A 15,072-nucleotide genomic window follows, 5' to 3' on the forward strand; every position below is an offset into this window, starting at 1 on the left:
CTCTATTTACCGCCATCATCAGCACGCGCGAGCTGTCACCAGGGCGCGAGACAACCGAGCTCGGCCCCGCCCACTGTCCGCCCATTGGCCCGCCCGCCGGAGTCCCGCCCCTGAGCCCCGCAATGCGCCAACGGCGCAGCGTTGGGCCGCGACCCCGGCACCGGCACCCTCTCTGCAGGTTCGTGCCGGCGGCGTAAAGTTTAGGGTCAGCCACAAACGCGCGGCCGACTCAAGCCTGGCGTAAGGGGCGGCGGCGTAGAGGAGCGCTGTGAATCGCCGGTCGAAGTTTGGTTGAAGCACAGGAGGGTAAATAAGAAGGTTTCCAGACAAAGAGACTCTTAAAGGTACAGAGTCTACTGTCCGTCCCTCCTCCTTAAAGGGCCAGAGATTCTCCCAAGCCCTTCTCCGCCCCCTTCTCCCCAGCCTTGCATCCCGGGGAGCAGTAAAGGAATTTTACGTAGAGTTAGTTCCCCATACTCTTTTCGGCTGCCCTTTAACATCTCTCCCCACTGCAGAGGCAAAGCCTTTCTTCATATCCCGTCTTTGCGTTTTTTGTTTTGTTATCTTTTAACTGTGCCCTTCCTAAAGAAGCAGCAGCCTGCGAACCGTGGGGTTTCCGGAGGCAGCTTTTGCAAAAGTTACTATTGGTTCCCAGAGGAGCGAGCACGTGTATGACTTTTGCCACTGATGACCCAGGCGGGATTCAGCTGTTTTACGGAAATACCCCCAAGGAAGACGCCGCCAACCTGAACACCCTGGTAGAAATTAAGCAGATCCAGATAGAGATGGTTGTGGTCCTGCTGGGAGGCTGAAGCAGGAGGATCGCAAGTTCAAGGCCATTCTCAGCAATTCTGTAAGGCCCTAAGCAACTTAGCGAGACCCTGTTTCAAAATTTAAAAAAGAAAAAGTTAAAAAAGCTGGGTTTGTGGCTCGGTGTTTAGGCGCCCCTGGGTTCAATCCCCAGTACAAAAACGTGACGGGAGTGGAGGGGCGTTGCGGCTTTATGGATTTAGGAATGGGGATGGAAACGATGGGAAAAGAGCGGCCAGTTCTATAAAAGGCGCCCTTCCTGCGCAGTCTCCTGGGCGCATTGTCCTGACATAATTTACCGGGGCGGGGCGGGGAGGGGATGGAGTGGTGTCACACAAAATGAGACCAACAGTGTTAGACCCAAGACAGGGCTAAGGCAGCAAAGACTTAGTAGAAAGGCAAGTACATATTATTAGCCACAGTGGTTCAAGGTTTCACATCTATAAATGACACAGAAGCGAAAAGGCTGAAAAGGAAAAGAAAAAAAAAGAAGGGAAAACTACAATATCTGAAACCAAGAGGTTTGACAGTTGAGGATGTGAAATGGTTTGGTTTGGTGGGTGTTTGTCATGTGATTCAAAAGCTCAGAATCACAAGGTAGCACTTCTTTTATTGTCTACTGCCTTTTAACACTTATCTTTAAGGAATTCCTACGTTATAACTTCTTCATCGTGTTTTCTCCTCTGACTTCCTCGATCCAAGAAAACTCTTGGAGAAGATTTTCACTCAGTATGTTAGTTCCCTAACAAGATACTTTTTTGAAATAATTTGGGACCACTTGAAACTTCTGATGGAAGGAGTACTCTCACAATAGCATTTTGTCTTCGGGGCTGTGAGCATGCAGTAGATCACTGGGTCTAAAGCTGGCCTGGTAAACACAAGGGATCCCGAAGATCCTTTTAGTGGGTCCCTGAGATCAAAACTATTTTCATAATAGTAAGAAGTATATGCCTTTTTCCCTGGGATGACCCTGGCATTGATAATACACAGAAGTAACAATGGGTAAAAATCCTGCTGCCTAGAGGATCCCAAGTTCCAGGCCTCAGAAACTTAGCAAGGCCCTGTCTTAAAAAAATAAAATAAAAAGGACGGCTCTGAGTGAGCACCCCTGAGTTCAATCTCCAGTGCTGAGGGAAAAAAAATTTTTAAAAAAAGGGCTTACAGATTAAACTATTCATTTAACTATTTAGTTATTCACTGGGTATTTGACAGACATTTTCTTCTAGATAAAGCTAAGACTAATAACAGTGTCTGCAATAATAAAACTCAAGATTTCAAGCAAAATTTAGGAATTTTTAATATATATGTTTTAGTTGCAGATGGACATAATACCTTTATTTTATTTATACGTGTGCTGAGAATCAAGCCCAGTGCCTCACATGTACCAGGCAAGCACTCTACCACTGAGCTACAACCCCAGCCCCAAATTTAGGATTTTTTAAAACTCAAATCTGCCACCATAAGTTTGATAGCTTCCCAAGACTTTCCTAATAAGACAGGTAGTGATGTTAATGATTGTGATTTTTGATATTGCTTAGAGAAATGCGTCAACATTTAGATCTGCAGTTTTCCCCAAATGACCTACATATGATGCTAAGAAATCACACATAAGTAAAAAATCCATTCAAAGTGTAAATTTAACCAATGAATATTAATAGAGAAGGAAAAGCTTGATTTTACATTGCAACTACGCTTTAGCAGATGTAGTATCAAAGAATTTCTGAAAAAATTATTAATTTATACCTCCCTTTTCTCAAATATACATTTGTGTGAGGTCATTTTCTTCATATTCTTCAACCAAAAGAGATAAGAGAATCCACCTATCTTCTATCATGCCACACATTCGCAATAGATTTTCAAAAATATAGAATAATAAACTCTTCATTAAAGTTTGGACAAATAGTAAAGTTTCATTAAAAATATATTAACGAGATGGATTTGTTGATACTTTTAAATGATAAATATTTTAATTTTTATGTTTTTAATAAGGTAAACATCAATAGATATAACCTACATAAACAACACCTTTTAAGAACATTAAGAAGCCTGAGACTGATAAGTTTGAGAATCATAAATTAGATGGCAGATATAATAGAAAGAAGCTACTTTAATTCAAATCTGAAAGCACTATTTGGAATACCTGACAAAAAGTTTTAATGGAGCTTCAGAGTTAATGAGGAATCAGAATCATGAATGCTAGACTTTCTTTAAAGACACAACTGGTTAACAACATAATCATAATACACATGGCATTGAAAAGACAGGCAGAACTAAGCTTACGCACTGAAAATATAGTTATTTTTATCCTACATTTTTTTAAGCCCAGCCTCTTTTCCTGCAGGATATAGAACAAGTAAGACCTCATCACTATGAATAACTATTAAAAACATATTTCCAAGCCAGTGGTGTACACCTGTAATGCCAGTGACTCAGGAGGCTGAAGAAGGAGGATCATAAATTTGAGGCCAGCCTCATCAATTTAGTGAAAAACTCAACAACTTAGTGAGACCTGTCTTAAAATAAAAAGAGACTGGGGATGAGCTCAGTGGTAAAGCACTCCTGGTTTCAATCCCCGGAACAACAAAAAAAAAAATGTCCATATTCCAGAGATGGTCTAAACAACTGCTTGATCTAATTACAAAAAATACACCTACAACAAATACTTTCTCTGGACATTCATTCTGTATTATAAAAGCACTCTTTGTGTTAAGGGCAAATTATACCCAGCAATGACCCCATAATCTCCCACCTTAAACATCCCAACCAAACACAAACATCAGCAGCAGCATTGAGAAGACAATTCCCCAAAACTGAAGATGCACATGATTCTATGTCTGACATCCACAGAGCTGAAAACCTGCAGTTTCCTTAAGAACCTGTTTAGCCAGGTATAGTAGCACCAGCCTATAGTCTTAGACTGAGGACTAGGCTAGAGACTGAGGCCAGAGGATGGCTTGAGCCTCAGGGATCAAGGCCAGCCTGGGCAACATAATGAGATCCTGTCTTAAAAAATGTGCTTAGCAAAAAAAAAAAAAAGGAAGGAAAAAAAAATGTGCTTAGCATACACAAGGCCCTGGGTTTGATCCACAACACAAACAAAAAAGAACCCCAGCTTTAGGGTCACAGTCCTCTCGTATTCCAACAAGAACTAATAAATGACCTCAGTAAACATAATCCATTCTCCACCACCTAGGAGGGAAAAAACAAATATGTTTTGTTCTGTCTCAGAATAAAAGAGAAAAGAATTAAATACACAGGGAAAGGATTTCCCTAGACAAGGCCAACCCCAGGTAGCCTGACTTCTGGGAGGCTTGGTGTAAGGAAGATTTGAGCATTTTAACAAGAGACTTGGGAGTGCTCTACACAATGGCAGAAACTCACCTGGGGGAGAGCCCAACCCCAAAAGTGAGGGCTCACAGGCCAAAGATTCCAAACCCTCAGGAGAGGCCTCAATTTGTAATACAACAGGTCTCAGCCATTCATGCAACAGTGACTGGGGACTATAGCCCCCAGACCCAGCCTCCACAGATGTGGAGAGGGGGCTTTTGGCAAGGAAAAGGCATTGGTGGGTGTTAGAGGTATGGGCTTAGAGGGAGAGACCAAACGACCACCTGCCTGGTTCAACAACTTCTATGACTGATCTTGAAATGTCCGGCCCCATGGCCTATTACATACTGTACTTGTATTTTAAGAGTCTCAACTTTTGACACCTGAAACACATGCTTGAGGGGACTTTTTAACTACTTTCCTGCTCTCCAGGATTTAAAGAACAAAACTTCACTAACTGCCTCCCCAGAAGCCTCAGGACATCTGGATCGAGGTAGATCTGGTGCCAAGGAGGAGTGGTCAGCCTCTAGGTAATTCTGTCAGCAGAAAAGAAACTCCAATAAATGGTCATGGGGAGACGGGAGATGTGATTGCTTGGCACTCAAATATCAGAGGAAAGCCAGCAGGAGGCAGTGTGGGGACAGGAGTAGAGAATCAGCAGGATGAGAGAACAAGAAAGCAATAGCCAGAGCAGGAACCATCAATGGACGGAGGAAACAAACTAGACAGAGTCAGAATAAATAAGAGGCTTCCTTCCCAGCATGTGCCTCTGCCACTCTAGATTTTGCCACTGGCGTGTATCATCTGTACTATAACTTAATAGATCATTTATTTATTCATTTGTTTTTTGTAGTGTTGGCAATTGAGCACAGGATGTCAGGCATACTAAGCAAATGCTGTACCACTAAGCTATAGCCCCAGACTTCTTTAAAAACTTTAAAAATTTATTTTCAGATAGCCTCACTAACTTGCAAGAGCTGGCCTCAAACTTGGGATCTTCCTGCCTTGGCCACCCAAGTATCTGGGATTACAGGCGTGCACCACCACAGACAAGAAATCCCTTTAAAAAAAATTACCCAAATCCTAAAAAATAAAGTGGTAGTTATAATTTTCTCTTCATATACATTAGAATAAGACATAAGTCCTAGTATAAAATATTTCCCACATTCCACCTAAAATCACCTAGCATCCCAAGAGGCACAGATGGCACACTTTGGCACATGCTGGAAGCTAGGAGTTCTGAGCCTGAAGTTTGATCCTGACGCCACCTTCATGTCTCTGCATGGCCTCTCAGGGAGCCACAGCCTCCCCACACTAAGGTAAGGGAGAACAAACAAGTTGAGCTGAAAAGCTGTCCTGCTCAGCTCTGGCAGTCAAAGATGGCAGATTTCCATGCAGCTCTGGCAGAAGCACTCACAAAGGTGACATGTTGACAAGACTGTAAGTTTCCTAGTTCTTTTAGGGTTCATACTCAGGAAATGGTTAAAGTAAAGCAGAGGAAAGAGGGGTGCGAAGATAATCTAGTTTAGAAGGAAGACATCAGATTTGAACTCCCAAATATGGCATCTCCCTTTACTAGCTGAGTTTAAGTTTCATTTATAAAGTGGGGATAATTATGCGCTTTCCTCCATAAAATTTATCAAAATAGTCTCAAACTTTCATCCAACCTAACCTTTCAAAAATTGAACACTGGCAAGTACATTCTAAATTAATCTAAAAGCCCCATCCAGATTTGCAAATATAGATTGACATCTGGGCCCTTCCTACAACTCATAAATTCAATATTGATGACTTTGTTCGTGGAGTCATATTTGTTATGATATTTAAGAAATATATTGCATTACCTGCTTATTTTAGTGGTGAATTTCCTTTCACTGATACAAAAGACAAAGATGGACACAAGTGTCCAGTGGCAGTTCTTAAAGCTTGATCTGGTATTCACAGGACTTAAAGCTGGTCAAGTGTGTGCTCAACAACAAGGGGAAAAAACACAATAGAAGAATGTTAGATCTGTAAAAGCCAAGACTAGGCCTAAAAGGCAGTGTAAGTATAAGAAGGGATTTTATTCTATTTTTTAGCTTCAGGGAACCAAGCCCCTTCTTATACAGCATGTGTAGGGTCCACATTTCTCACATTCAACTTCTGTATTCTCAGGAACACACTGCATTCAAAATCCTCCTGTACATTGTCTCATTTCATACGAGAGTTGAGGCAGCTACAGAAAATTACAAATAGATCCAGACAAAAGCAAATATAAACCAGAAAGCCAAAAACATAAAATCTATACATTTTATTGCATGTAAATTATACCTAAAACATACCTTAAAATTTTTAAAGCAAAAAAAAAAAAAAAATCAATGGGGACAACAACAAAAACAGGAAGTGATAGAAAAAATATAAATAAATGACAACCCTATAGCTAGAAAGCTGAACTGAGCTTCCTGTCAGTCAAAACTACAAGGAAACAGGACTGGTAACCTGACTCCTATTGTGGAAATGTACCATAGAAAAAGTTTTTCTTTAGTGCCTTCAGGGAGGGACAGAATCCTTGTGACAACCTATATAGTGCATATATTAACAGTTTTCCTAAGACCAGATCTATGTATCACAAAGTAGCCTGGTTGAGCTTTTTTTTTTTTTCCTATGATACTAGAAATCAATCCCAGAGGTACTTTATCAATAAGCTACTATCCCAGTCCTTTTTTATTTTTTAAGACAGAGTTTCACTAGCCTCAAACTTGCAATCTTCCTGCCTCAGCCTCTCAAGCTGCCGAGATAATAGACATGTGTCAGCATGCCCAGCCTGGCTGAATATTTCTCTAGCAGGAGTTGGGTAGGCAAGCAGTTTAAGTCAAATGAGCAGCTTGGGGCTGAAATGAGGCAAGTACAAAGACTTCAGGGAACCGTGAAGCATGCTGCAAATATCATGGTCAATACTAACCTCTGAGTGCTGGAGAGGTGCACAGCTAACTTCCAATAAACCCCAAGAGGCTATGGGATCAGTCATTACTCCAATCCAACTCATAGGCAGATGCCTTTGTTACAGGGCGTAATAATCAAGAAATAGCTGCCAAGAGCATTCCTGACATGTTCATTGAGCTTCACGTAGCAGAAACCACTAAACGGGTCCCATCATCCCTATCCCCTTCACCTTTTAGTCACAGAACCCTCTGAGCTGTAACTGGGCTATGACTGCCCAGATAAAAGGCTCTATATCCTAGCAGCCCTTTTAGCAAAGTGTAGCCACAGTAATCTGAACAATTCCAGACCATAACCTTTAAAAAAGAAACTGCTTTTCTCTTCATCCTTCCCCATCCTTCCAGTGGACATGGGGCCAGTGAGTTTGCTTAAGGATAATATTCTGGGGGTGGCTGAAAAATAAGACATAAGGAAACAAGAGTTCCTGGTGACTTTGTAGAGTTAGATCTGCCCAACCACCTGATTATCTCTGAAACTATTCTATAATAGAAAAATAGGTTTATCTCGTAAGAACCCATCCTTCTGGTTCTGCACAGTAGTGAATTCTGTTGCATCATGTAATCCACAACGGAAGGGAAAGATATAAGAGGAGAGTTCAAAGAACCCAGGCAATGCCCTAGGAAAGCCATGTCACAAGTCACTTCCATGAACAGGTCAAAAAATGAGAGCCATCCTACCAGCTGTGCTGTCCCTCCACTAGAGCAGAGGAGGGGGTTTCAGGACAGCACAGCCCAACATGAAGCACAGCATGGCCACTTGGGCCAAGGTCAAATCCTCAACAGCTGAAGGTACACATTGTTTTTCCCTCCAACACTAGGCAAGGACACCCTGTCCTACCTTTTCCCCTATAGCAGGAAAGGTCCAAACTTCTCCATTCTTCATAATTACCATTCTTGAGGACAGAACAAATCCAGCAAGGCGTTGGGTAAGACAGCTGTTGAGGGCTGCATATGGGGGTCAAGGGAGGGGAGTCCAGAGCCCCAGACAAAAACCACAGCTGGGAACCAGAGGGAGAGAAGCTTCCATGTCTGCCCTGGGTTTCTAGGGTCCAGATCCCTGAGAATACAGCCCTTGCTCCTGCTGTGCAGTACACATGGTGACAACTCAGCCAGCAATAGCCAGTCACTAACGAATTCCTGCCACCGGCACCTGCTGCTGCTTGCGGATCTTGTTGAAGAGTTCCATGTACTGGACCATGGTATCTGCAGGGCCATAGACCACATCATGTCTGTTTCCAAACACTGCAGGAGCCCCTGGTGTGTGGCTGCCTAGAAAGCTCTGGAGGAACTCGAGGAGCAGGTTCCAGCAGTCACTAGCCACCACACAGGGGCCATATTCCACCTGGAATGAAAAGAGCAGAGTGAGGATGAGTGGGGGCAAGGACAAGGTCTGCTTCCCTCATGCCTCCTGTTCCCTCCTACCATCTTCACCAACCCTAAGCCAAGGGCACAACTTCTAGCACAGTACTGTCCACTCACCCCAAACAAGGGCTTCTACGCACTCAGCAGCATTCCCATTAGGAATTTCTCACGTTCTCATTCTGGAGTTGTGAGAACCCACAGCCCTGCCCACAAGCAGGGAATCTTTTAATTATCTCAGGTTTGTGAAGTCCCTGCTATGTTAAGTGACGATTCAAGGAAATCTCAGGAAAATTCTGAGACAACATAGAAAAAAAATGTGGGGGACAGGAAGTAGATGAGAGGTAAGTAGAAGGCAGTCAACACATGAGTCTCCTCAATAGCAAACATGGCTCCCAAGGTAACCCAGGCCCAGCTCTACTGAGAAAGACTTTCCCAGCCAACGTAGAGGGGCCAAAGGCTAATAAACACCTCAGGTTTTCTCATTCTCTCTCCTAATGTTCACTGGAGAGATGGGAGGGGAAAATCACTGGCAACTGTAAGGAGAAAGAAGTAAGGAAACAGGTGGATGTACATGTGCTGTGAAGCTGGAAATGTGGAGGATAACCAGTCTCATGCGTCTCAGCAAGTCAAAGTCTGTCACAAACTGAGCAGGGTGGAGAAATCTTGGCCCTAGAAGTTCCCAAGCAGAAACTACCACTCCAGGGGCTTTTTCTGCACCTGGGATGATGCCTAGACTCACCTGACCCTGGGGACATATTCAGTCCCTACTTACAAGCTGCTCCTCCAGGCAGCATCATGACCACAGTAGGCAGGGCTCTCACTAGCTTGAGTTCCCAAAGTACATGGTGCCTTTTAGATGGCATTTCTTAGTCTATTTTCAAAAACAGCTTGTATATTTAGCCTTGCTCTCTTAAAATGATACAGTTTTGAAAGACAGGCCCAGTAAGCTTGTTTTTTTTTAAATCTCATACAGCACTGGGCACACGGTAAGTTGTGGACTTTCACTGTTCCCAGAGCCAGCTACCGCCACACTTTCTCTCTGCCATTTCTAATATTTTGGCTCAAAAATGAAATCATGGGGCTAGGGTTGTGGCTCAGTGGCAGAGCGCTTGCCTCGCACATGTGACACACCGAGTTTGATCTTCAGCACCACATAAAAAGTAAATAAATAAACAAAATAAAGATCAATTGTATCCATGTATAACTTAAAAAAAAAAAAAAAGAATTAGAAGTCATCTCACAAATGTACCTTTTTCTACCATGATACAAAACAGACAGGGGGTTAGAATTGTGACTCAGTGGTAGAGTGCTTGCCTAGCATACACGAGGCACAGGGTTCGATCATCAGCACCACATAAATGTAAAAGAAAGATATTGTGTCCACCCAAAACTTAAGAATAAATATATATTAAAAAAAAAAAAAAAAACAGTATGCCAAAAGGAAAGGTACATTTTTACTTCGTGACTTTGGAGTCTTTTCTCAAAGCATACTAAGGAGAGGTGTGTGTACGCATGTGATTGAGGCCCACATCCCAAAAGTTGTTCTGAATGTTACACTGGTCTGTCCCAGTCCTTCATGGGAGAGGTGTTGCTCTCTCCACATCAAAACTCGATTGCCGGGGCAAGGCTGTGGCTCAGCAGTAGAGCGCTCACCTAGCACATGCGAGGCGCTGGGTTCAATCCTCAGCACCACAGAAAAATAAATAAAACAAATGTATTGTGTCCAACTACAACTAAAAAAATATTTTTTAAAAAAGGTTTTAAAAAAAAGCTTACCTGCCTCCCTCAACCATTCCTTTCCTTCTCTAGAAAGTCAGCCTGTCCATGGCAACCTGCTATCAGGTCCCCTCTTGCCCCTGCAAGAGTTCTGTTTCAATTCTTCACATTGAACAAATCCTACTCCTGAATTTTAAAAAAGTCAGCCTGTCTAAGCTTACTATTTGCTGTAAAGCTGCTTTTCACTTCCTCTCTGGGCTAGCAATTAAATGAATGATTGAAGAAAGGATAAGAGGCCAGGTGTGGTATCCCGTGCCTATGATCCCAGTGACAAAGGAAGTAGAAGCAGGACGATACCAAGTCCAAGGCCAGCCTAGACAATTTAATGAGACCTTGTCTCAAAAAATTAAGAAAACTCAATAGTAGAGCACCACTGGTTCAATCCCCAGGACTGCAGCACGCACTGGAGCCTGTTCGAATTGAGCAAGGCTGGGGAACTTTGAGAGCCTTTTGCTAAGCAGCACCCCCAGTACCTCCTGCTTCTAGTTCCCCAAGGTCTTACCTCCACAGAGATGCCCCGGGCACTGGGCCCCATTGTGACTGTGCCCACCTTCACCAGGAAGTCACAGTACTGGTAACGGGTGCCCCGGGTCTCAATCTTGCTGGCCTTGGCACTCTGGAAAAAACCCTTGAGCTTCACCATGAGCACATCAAAGTTGGTGTCAGCAATAAGGCAAGGGCCATTCTCAAAGAGGGCAAAACAGCTCAGTGGATACTCGGAGTTGTGCATCACATACATCAGCTTCCCGGCCTGACCTGTAAGGGACAGACATCCTACTCATCATCAGGACTTGCACTGGCACACCCCAGCATGGTCAGGTACATGGGAAAAGGCCAGACAGCAATCTGGCGCTACTCTGGCAGTCTGAGAGGGGAAGGGAGTTCCCTGACAGATTTTTCCATAGAGGGAAGCAGAGGAACAAAAGGCCAGGCACCATCAGCTACAGCCTACCCCTTTCTACAGAAGAGAGTGAGGGACACAAAGGGAGCTCTGAGAGTGTTAATAGTTTAAATGTTAAGGTGCATGGTGAGCTCACAGATGGATGCTTAATTTTGATGAGACTGATTCAGCAGAAACTTCACACAATCTTTTGTATATTATGATTATACTATATAATAAGCAAAATAAATAACAACATTCAGGCATGTCAAATGAAGCAACTACTCATTTCTTCTGTCCCTTAACTACCTTGACTTTTTCCCCCTTTGACATCAAGAATATAGGTCCAAAGAAGCAGGAAAAAGAAGTGAGTACAAGGCTGGAAAGATAGCCCAGAGACAAGCTGTGATCAGTCTTGCCTGCCATGCCTCAAGAACCTGGGACTTCATCCTGAAGGCAAGGGTGAGCCCTTAGAGAATTTTAAGAAGTCTAGCTAACTTAGGAAGCAAGCATCCCATTATAGCATAGAGAATTCAGGGTCTGGGCTCAAGAAGATCTAGTTTAAAACCCTAGCTCATCCCTTCTAGTCTCTGAGAAATGAGTTTTCCGTCTTTTTTTTTTTTTTTTGTCCTGGGGATTGAACTCAGGGACACTCAACCACTGAGCCATATTCCTAGCCCTATTTTGTATTTTATTTTAGAAACAGGATCTCACTGAGTTGCTTAGTGCCTCGGTTTTGCTGAGGCTGGCTTTGAACTCGTGATCCTTCCGCCTCAGCCTCCTTAGCCGCTTGTATTACAAGCGTGAGCCACCACAACCGGCAAGTTTTCTTTTTAAATGAATTTCTTAGGTTTGCTGCAAGGAGGGAAAACTACATTTATTTGGTTAAGTAGAAAATGGAGGAAGGCAAAAAGGGGAAGGCAAGATTCCTCTTTAATATTAGTATATGTGCTGCCGAAGCGAACACGTGGATTCCTCTTTAATACACCATAAGAGTTAATGGACACACTGAGTAGAGGGCTTAGCCCCTGACTTTCAAGAAGCTGACAATCTCACAAGGAAGACAGGTAGAAAATTTTAAAAAGAAGATCAAAGACAACAAAACAAAAGTGATAATCTGGCTTTTGGAAGAGAGGAATAACTTTAGGAAGAGATCAAAGTGGGGCCGATGTTATTCTGCAATCTGTATTTGAGGTAAAAATGGGAGTTCATTAACCCACTTGAATCTAATGTATGAAATATGATACGTCAAGAGCTTTGTAATGTTTTGAACAACCAATAAAAAAAAAAAAGTGGGAAAGAGCCCCCCAACACACACACACACACACACACACACACACACACACACTTTGAAGAAGGATTTGAAGTGTCTTAAATGAAAAAAGCATGAGATTCTGCCCCAAAGAGCATGAAGAGGACATGCTAGACAAGGATTAGAGTGCAGCAATGGAAAGGGAGAAGATGGCAGGCAGGCCAAGGAGAACAGGGGCCAGTGTGACTTCCCTGTACTACATAGGCCTCCACTCTACTGCCACCTCCTGAGCACAGCAGGCTCTGCAGAGAACCTCCACCCCATATTCCTCCTGCCCACTAGCTGCCAATTCACACAGTTTTAAAACCATTCAAAACATCGTAACTAGGCAGCTGGAGATGTAACTCAGTGGCAGAGTGCTGGCCACCCCTGCAGAAGGCCCTTGGATTCCATCCCCAGCACAGCAAAAACATATCCTCTATAAAAAAGCCACCCAAAGCTGCTCTTCTTATTCTCATGAACTCACTGTTAATTACACATTCAATTCATACTAAGTCTACACGTGTTGTTACTGTCTTAGAAATATTTTAAAAGCATCTAAGGTGGCTGGGAGCAGCGGTGCACACCTATAATCCCAGCAGCTCAAGAAGGCTGAGGCAGGAGGATCACAAATTCAAAGCCAGCCTCAGCAACCTAGCGAGGCCCTAAGCAATTTAGCAAGACCCTATCTCCAAATAAAAAGGGCTGGGGATGTGGCTGAGTGGTTAAGTGCCTCTGGGTTCCATCCGTGGTATGTATGTATGTATGTATAAATTTTATAAATTTATAAAACTTGGATAAATTTTTTGAGACAGGGACTCACTATATTGCCTGGGATGCACCTGAACTCTTAGGTTCAAATGATCCTCACACCTTGACTTCTCAAATAGCTGGAGCTACAGGTATGCACCACTGAGCCCAGTTCATGACTTTACTTATTTATTTAGGTACTGGGATTGAATGCAGGGGCCCTTTACCATGAGCCACACCTCAGTCCTTTTTATTTTTTATCAGTTTCTCTAAGATGCTTATAGCCTCTCTAAGTTGCCAAGGCTGGCCTAAACTTGTGATTCTCCTGCTTAGACTCCAAAGTCACTGGGGATATAGGCATATGTCACCAGGCCTAGCTGGATTCATGACTTTTTTAAATGAGGAAGAAACATGTGGTTATTACAGACAACACTATTTTTTTTTTTAATCACAACAAAGTCTTTTTATATCTGCACAACCATGTGAAGCAAGCTGAACCAGCATGATCCATTCCCCCTTTTATGGATAAAGAAAATGCAATTAAGGTGTCAGATCAGCAGCGGCAATAGCAGCAGAATTACCTAGGAACTTGTTAGAAATGCAGATTCTTGTCACCCTTGCCTTCTAATCAGAAATCCTGGGATGAGAACCACCAATCTGCAAGTTAACAAACTCCCCAGATGAGGCCAATGCTGGCCAATCTGACAATCACAGATCTCAAGGTACAGAGGCAAAAAGCAACAGAACTGGAACTCCAAGTTTATTGCTCTTCATTCTATCCCCACTGCTTGCCACCACTGTGTTCTGTCTCCCCAACTACATTGTACATTAAAAGCAAGGGTCTGATCAAGAGATAGTTTCCCTAGAGGGTAGTTTCCCTAGAGGTAACATGCCATCTTCTATCCATATACAAATGTTTTCTTTTCCAAATGCATTCATTGTCATTATCCCTGGATTCTTTGGTTCTTTCTGGTGAAAGCAAAACAAATGGTAGCACTGTAATTTTATCAAAGATGCAACTCAGTAAGTACAGTTCTCAGCTACCATTTATTAAATATTACATGAGAACCTCAGTTCTAACATGTAATAACTTATGTAATTAATTAGCACAACACCAGGAGATAAATACTACTTATGTTCATTTTCTACATGAAAGAACTGGATTTAGGAAAATCTAAAAACACAGTCCATGCCAGACAGTATCAGTACAGGGAGCTTATACAGGGAACAAATAAGGAGATGGAAGACTGGAAAAACCAAACAGGAAGATGAAGCAACCCACAGATGAAGTAGGACCCCCTACTTCCCCTAGGGCTAGAAGGAGAAAGAAATGTGCTTTTATCAGAGCCAGGGATGAGATCTGCCTAGCAGGAGCCAGAATCAAGGAGGAGATGCCACCAAAGTTAAAGACACTGCCCAAAGCATAGAGAATGTTGTATTTTCCCTTTCTCCCATCCTCTGGTCTTCCCCAGTGCCTTTCACTGACCAAAGGTAAGTAGAAGGGTCCTACAAAAAGTTCCACATAGATTGTGGAACTTACCTAGAGTTGAACTGTTAGTTTGTGAAAGAGCCAAGACTTAAGAATTGTGACTTGTGGCTCAATGATCATAACCTCTGTATGATGAAACTGTCCGGGGTCAAGTTATTATAGAGCCAAGGTTAACTCATATTCAAAGATCATGTTCCTTCCCTACCATCACCACACCATCCACACCCCATCTCACCACCTTATACACTAAAAATACAAGAACTGATTCACTGGTCAAGGTTATGGTATAGAGGTAGTCAAGGTCACTGATTATATAGAAGGCTATACAAACTCTAAAGCTCTAAATAAACAATATACAAAGACTTCTGAGTCTAAAACAAAGTCTCTCAGACTTCTGATTGCATAAGGA

General features: G+C 42.8%; 2 protein-coding genes across 23 annotated transcripts in view; both read right to left on the reverse strand.

The window, feature by feature from the left end:
* Usp49 (ubiquitin specific peptidase 49) overlaps positions 1 to 8,085 on the reverse strand; it is an 89,580-nt gene extending 81,495 nt beyond the window's left edge. For 13 of the 19 annotated variants that reach the window (XM_048805296.1, XM_015487722.2, XM_048805293.1 and 10 more), the window contains exon 1: positions 5,982 to 6,490. The gene's annotated coding sequence lies outside the window, so the exon portion shown is untranslated. Of the gene's footprint in view, positions 1 to 10; positions 49 to 5,981; positions 6,491 to 7,953 lie in introns of those variants that run through there. The other 6 variants (XM_048805298.1, XM_048805290.1, XM_048805289.1 and 3 more) reach the window with 4 other exon arrangements.
* Med20 (mediator complex subunit 20) overlaps positions 6,745 to 15,072 on the reverse strand; it is a 113,497-nt gene continuing 105,169 nt past the window's right edge. For all 4 annotated transcript variants that reach the window (XM_048805307.1, XM_048805309.1, XM_015487724.2 and 1 more), the window contains exons 3-4: positions 10,756 to 11,009; positions 6,745 to 8,457 (exon numbers count right to left, since the gene is read on the reverse strand). In XM_048805307.1, coding sequence (XP_048661264.1) covers positions 8,242 to 8,457; positions 10,756 to 11,009 — 470 coding nt within the window. In that variant the 3' untranslated portion in view covers positions 6,745 to 8,241. The remainder of the gene's footprint in view (positions 8,458 to 10,755; positions 11,010 to 15,072) is intronic.

This window comes from Marmota marmota, unplaced genomic scaffold (assembly GCF_001458135.2).
Source record: "Marmota marmota marmota unplaced genomic scaffold, marMar, whole genome shotgun sequence".
Taxonomy (NCBI): Eukaryota; Metazoa; Chordata; class Mammalia; order Rodentia; family Sciuridae; genus Marmota; species Marmota marmota.